This window comes from Colobus angolensis, unplaced genomic scaffold (genome assembly GCF_000951035.1).
Source record: "Colobus angolensis palliatus isolate OR3802 unplaced genomic scaffold, Cang.pa_1.0 Scaffold96, whole genome shotgun sequence".
NCBI lineage: Eukaryota > Metazoa > Chordata > Mammalia > Primates > Cercopithecidae > Colobus > Colobus angolensis.
This window is the reverse complement of record NW_012123598.1, coordinates 1,643,909-1,649,316: the sequence shown is the minus strand read 5'-3', so window position 1 is coordinate 1,649,316 and position 5,408 is coordinate 1,643,909. Positions and strand designations below refer to the sequence as shown.

Sequence of the window (5,408 nt, the reverse complement as noted above, 5' to 3'; positions counted from 1 at the left end):
CGATCTCCTGACCTCGTGATCCGCCCGTCTCGGCCTCCCAAAGTGCTGGGATTACAGGCTTGAGCCACCGCGCCCGGCCTGTTTTTTTCTTTTTTTAGACACAGTCTCACTCTGTCACCTGTGCTGGAGTGCAGTGGCACAATCTTGGTTCACTGCAACCTCTGCCTCCTGGATTCAAGCAATTCTCCTGCCTCCACCTCCTGAGTAGCTGGGATTACAGGTGTGCACCACCACACCTGACTAATTTTTGTATTTTTAGTAGAGACATGGTTTCACCATGTTGGCCAGGTTGGTCTTGAACTCCTGACCCCAAGTGATCCACCCTCTTCAGCCTCCCAAAGTGCTGGGATTACAGGTATGAGCCGCCGCACCCAGCCCTCCCAAGTATTTCTGATTTGAATGCAGATAACACAGCTAACACTACAGCAGCTATCTTACATCTGTGAGGCAAGAAATACAAAGAAAGGGCTGAGAGAATCGTGATGCTGCTGGACCTGAAACTATGGAGCCACTGAATGTAATTTCAACAGCTTTACACCCGCCATACTTCTCGTGTAGAAAGCAGTCCTTGTTTTGTTTAAGCCACTTCAAGTTGAGTTTTCTGTTCATTGCTGCTTCCTAATTGATGCAACAGTATCAGGAAAGGTTATTTCATTTATGCCAGGGCATCACGGGGCTTCAAGTAGATATAGAGACTGGTTTTCTTATTGCTCTATTAGTTCTCATGATTAACTCTAATGCCATACCTTTTATTTCTCCCATCTCACAAATCTAGGTAAAATACAGCAGTACAAATTGAATGTGATAGACAAGTATTTCCCCACATGGAACTTTATGACTTGGCCTGGAAACCAGAGGGACTTCTTTTACCAAGATGTACACAGGCACATGGAGTACTTACCATGTCTGCTTCTACCCAAAAGACCCCAGGGTAGACAGCCCAAGACCGTGGTCATACAGGGAGTTCCTGGGATTGGAAAAACAACCCTGGCCAAAAGGGTGATGTTGGAGTGGGCCAGTAACAGGTTCTACACCCACAAACTCTGGTGTGCTTTCTACTTCCATTGCCAAGAGATGAACCAGACAACGGAGCATAGCTTCGCCGAGCTGATAGAGCACAAGTGGCCTGGATCTCAGGACCTTGTGGCAAAGATTATGTCCAAACCAGACCAACTTCTGCTGCTGTTGGATGGTTTTGAGGAGCTCACATCTACCCTCATCAACAGACCGGAGGACCTGAGTGAAGACTGGAGGCAGAAATTGCCTGGGTCTGTCCTACTGAGCAGTTTGCTGAGCAAAAGGATGCTTCCGGAGGCCACGCTGCTGATCATGATAAGATGTGCCTCTTGGCCGACATGCAAGCCCTTGCTGAAATGTCCCTCTCTCGTCACCCTTCCGGGGTTTAATACGATGGAAAAAATCAAGTATTTCCAGATGTATTTTGGACACAGAGAGAAAGATCGAGTCTTGAGTTTCGCCATGGAAAACACCATTCTCTTTTCCATGTGCCAGGTCCCTGTGGTTTGCTGGATGGTCTGCTCTGGTCTGAAACAGCAAATGGAGAGAGGAAACAATCTCACCCAGGCATGTCCAAATGCCACCTCTGTGTTCATCCGGTATATTTCTAGCTTGTTTCCCACCAGAACTGAGAACTTTTCCAGAAAGATCCACCAAGCGCAACTGGAGGGTCTGTGTCACTTGGCCGCAGACAGCATGTGGCACAGGAAATGGGTGTTTGGTAAAGAAGACCTTGAGGAGGCCAAGTTGGATCAGACGGGAGTCGCCGCCTTCCTCAGCATGAGCGTTCTTCGAAGAATTGCGGGTGAGGAAGACCGCTACGCCTTTACTCTCCTGATTTTTCAGGAATTTTTTGCAGCCTTGTTTTATGTTCTCTGTTTCCCACAAAGACTCAAAAATTTTCATGTGTTGAGCCACGTGAATATCCAGCGCCTGATAGCGAGTCCCAGAGGAAGCAAAAGCTATCTCTCTCACATGGGACTTTTCTTATTCGGCTTTCTAAACGGGACCTGCGCTTCGGCCGTGGAACAGTCATTCGGATGCAAGGTGTCTTTCAATAATAAGAGGAAACTGCTGAAAGTCATACCTCGGTTGCAGAAATGTGAGCCACCTTCTCCGTGCAGTGGGGTCCCGCAGTTATTCTACTGTCTGCATGAAATCCGGGAGGAAGCCTTTGTAAGCCAAGCCCTAAATAATTACCGTAAAGTTGTCTTGACAATTGGCAACAATAAAGACGTTCAGGTGTCTGCTTTTTGCCTGAAGCGCTGTGAACATTTGCAGGAGGTGGAACTGACCGTCACCCTGAACTTCAAGAACGTGTGGAAGCTCAGCTCCGGCTCCCATCCTGGCTCTGAGTAAGTGCTTCTGTCCTTGGGGAGCCCATCCTACCCGGGGCCCTTGACTACAGTCTCCTGGGTGTTTAGAGGTCAATCTGCAAACCTTTCTGATCGCTTCCCTGGCCTAGTTTGCACAGTACTTCTGTTGTTTTGTTTTGTTTTTTGAGGCAGAATCTCATTCTGTTGCTCAGGCTAGAATGTAGTGGTGCGATCTCGGCTCACTGCAACCTCCGCTCCTAGGTTCAAGCGATTCTCCTGCCTCAGCCTCCTGAGTAGCTGGCATTACAGATGCCTGCCACTGCACCCGGCTAATTTTGGCATTTTTAGTAGAGACAGGGTTTCACCATGTTGGCCAGGCTGGTCTTGAACTCCTGACCTCAGGTGATCCTCCCCCTTCAGCCTCCCAAATTGCTGGGATTACAGGCGTGACCCACCGCGCCTGGCCAGTTACTTCTGTTTTAAGATAAACATGTATCTAGGGTGGTACACGTTTGTTTTACAAACTGTCCCAGTTTGTTTAGGATTAAGGAGATTTCTCGGACCCAGAGCTTTGGTTTTACTGCCAGGACTGAAGGTGTTCCTGGGATATAGGACTTTCCGTGCTAAATCTGGGAGAATCCTGCGCAAAAAGATATATTGTTCACCCTCCTTCCCTCTGTGCTGCGTGCCCACAAAGATGGGACTTTGCTTCATCTATCACTCCTACTTCTTTTTTTGAGACAGCGTCTCTCTGTTGCCCAGGAGTGCAGTGCTACGATCGTGGCTCACTGCAGTCTCAACCTCCTGGGCTCACAGGATTCTCCCACCTCAGCCTCCCAGGTATCTGGAATTGCAGACATGCACCACCATGCTTGCCTAATTATTTTATTTTTTGGAGAGATGAGGTTTCTCCATGTTACCCAGGCTAATCTCCGACTCCTGGCCTCAAGCAATCTTCCCACCTTGGCCTCCTAAAGCACTGGAATTACAGGCACGAGTCACTGCGCCTAGCCTCACTCCTACTTTTGTCTATCAGAAGCTTTTTGTTTCAAGGAAAGTGCTGCCCAGTGGAACTTAAGGTGATGATGGAGACATCCTGAATCTGTCTTATCCAAAACGGGACCCACTAGCCACATGCGACCTCTGAGCTCTTGGAATGTGGCTGGTGTGACCGAGTGAATGAACATCTACATTTTATTTAACTTTAGTGAATTTAAGTGTAGATAGCGACATGCAGCTAGTAGCTACCATATCAGACAGTACACCTCTAGAGGGTCTTTCTTTCTGTGTAAAAATATCTTGTCCGTCTTGAATTAAAAGAAACAGGCTGGGTGCCGTGGCTCGTGCCTGTAATCCCAGCGCTTTGCGAGGCCAAGGCAGGTGGATCACTTGAGGCCAGGAGTTCGAGACCAGGCTGGCCAACATGGTGAAACCCCATTTCTACTAAAAACACAAAAAAATTAGCCGGGCGTGGTGGCGGGTGCTTACAGTCCCAGCTACTCGGGAGGCTGAGGCAGGAGAATGACGTTAACCCCTGGAAGCGGAGCTTGCAGTGAGCTGAGATCGCGCCGCTGCACTCCAGCCCGGGCGATGGAGCAAGACTCTGTCTCAAAAAAAAAAAGAAAAATACAAAAATACAAAAATTAGCCAGGCGTGATGGTGGGCACCTGTAATCCCAGCTACTCGGGAGGCTGAGGCAGGAGAATCACTTGAACTCAGGAGGCGGAGGCTGCCGTGAGCCGAGATCACGCCACTATCTTAGAAAAAAAAAAAAAGGATGTATCTCGTAAGGTTGTTAAACATGTTAAAATCTAAAACCCACTGAGTAAGTCCAGTCCTTCATTTAGTGCTAAGCAGATACAAACTGTTACTACTCAAGTAATTCCTCATCCCCTCCACTCGACCAAAGCTCTTCTGGCAGATCTCTATTTTGGCAAACATAATGGATTTCTTTTTCTTAAGAAGTGGCAAAAAGCGCTGACTACTCATTTTTTCGTATCGGTTGATATTTATTCGGCATTTGCCATATGGCAGACACAATGTCAAGCACTTACTTGATGTGAATTATTTCTGCCTCCAACTCCATGATGCACTGGAGGCGTACGAAGCACCTTGTCCTAGGTCACATGTCTGGTCGAAGCTAAGACGAACTAAAATTTGACCCCAGTGGCTATGATGAGAAGAGAGAGGCAATTTAGACTGACTCCTGGCGAGAGGGGGGACATTGTCCTTCTGCTGCATAAGGGAAATACCTTCTTGTTCCTTAACTGCTCTGCAAAAAGGAACCACAGTCTCTTCCAGATTCCTGTCTTTCCATGAAAGACTGCCTAAGTCTTCAGCATACAGATATGTAGCACTAATGTTCATCCTATACATATACTGGTCTAGTGTGTGGATAGAGAAATAAAAGTTGGTCTCTCCTTATGTGATGAGACATTTAAATTTTAAGTAATTTAAGTTCTGTTCCATTCTTCACCACGACGGGCAGTGTGCAGGTCTCCTCAGCCATGGCTGAGTTCCTCCAGGGCAGAGGTAAGCAAGCTACAGCCAGGAGGCCAAACCCAGCTTTTTCTGCTTGTTTAGGTAAATACAGTTTGATTGGAGCCTGGCCATGCTTGTGACATACTGTCTGTGACTGCTACCCCACTGCCGTGGCAGGATCGAGTCATTGTCGGGAAATATATTTGCTACCTGGTCAATTACAGGAAAAGTTTCCCAACCCCTGCTCTAGCGTATATTTTTATTTATGGTATTATTTTTTGTAGAGATGAGGGGCTCACTTTGTTACCCAGCCCGGTCTTGAACGCCTGGGCTCATGTAATCCTCTCGCCTCTGCCTGCCAAAGTGCTGGGATTACAGGCGTGAGCTACCACGCCCAGCTAGAGATTATTTTTTGTTTTTCGTTTGTTTTTGTTTTTTGTTTTGTTTTGTTTTTTGAGATGGAGTCTTGCTCTGTCGCCCAGGCTGGAGTGCAGTGGCACGATCTCGGCTCACTGCAAGCTCCGCCTCCTGGGTTCACGCCATTCTCCTGCCTCAGCCTCCCGAGTAGCTGGGACTATAGGCACCGGCCACCAC

At 47.8% G+C, this 5,408-nt stretch overlaps 1 protein-coding gene across 1 annotated transcript in view; it reads left to right on the top strand.

Annotated features, from left to right (window-relative positions):
• Positions 1–5,408, top strand: part of NLRP8 (NLR family, pyrin domain containing 8) — a 48,636-nt gene that overhangs the window by 6,117 nt on the left and 37,111 nt on the right. Inside the window, exon 3 of the mRNA XM_011932570.1 lies at positions 776–2,372. Coding sequence (XP_011787960.1) covers positions 776–2,372 — 1,597 coding nt within the window. The remainder of the gene's footprint in view (positions 1–775; positions 2,373–5,408) is intronic.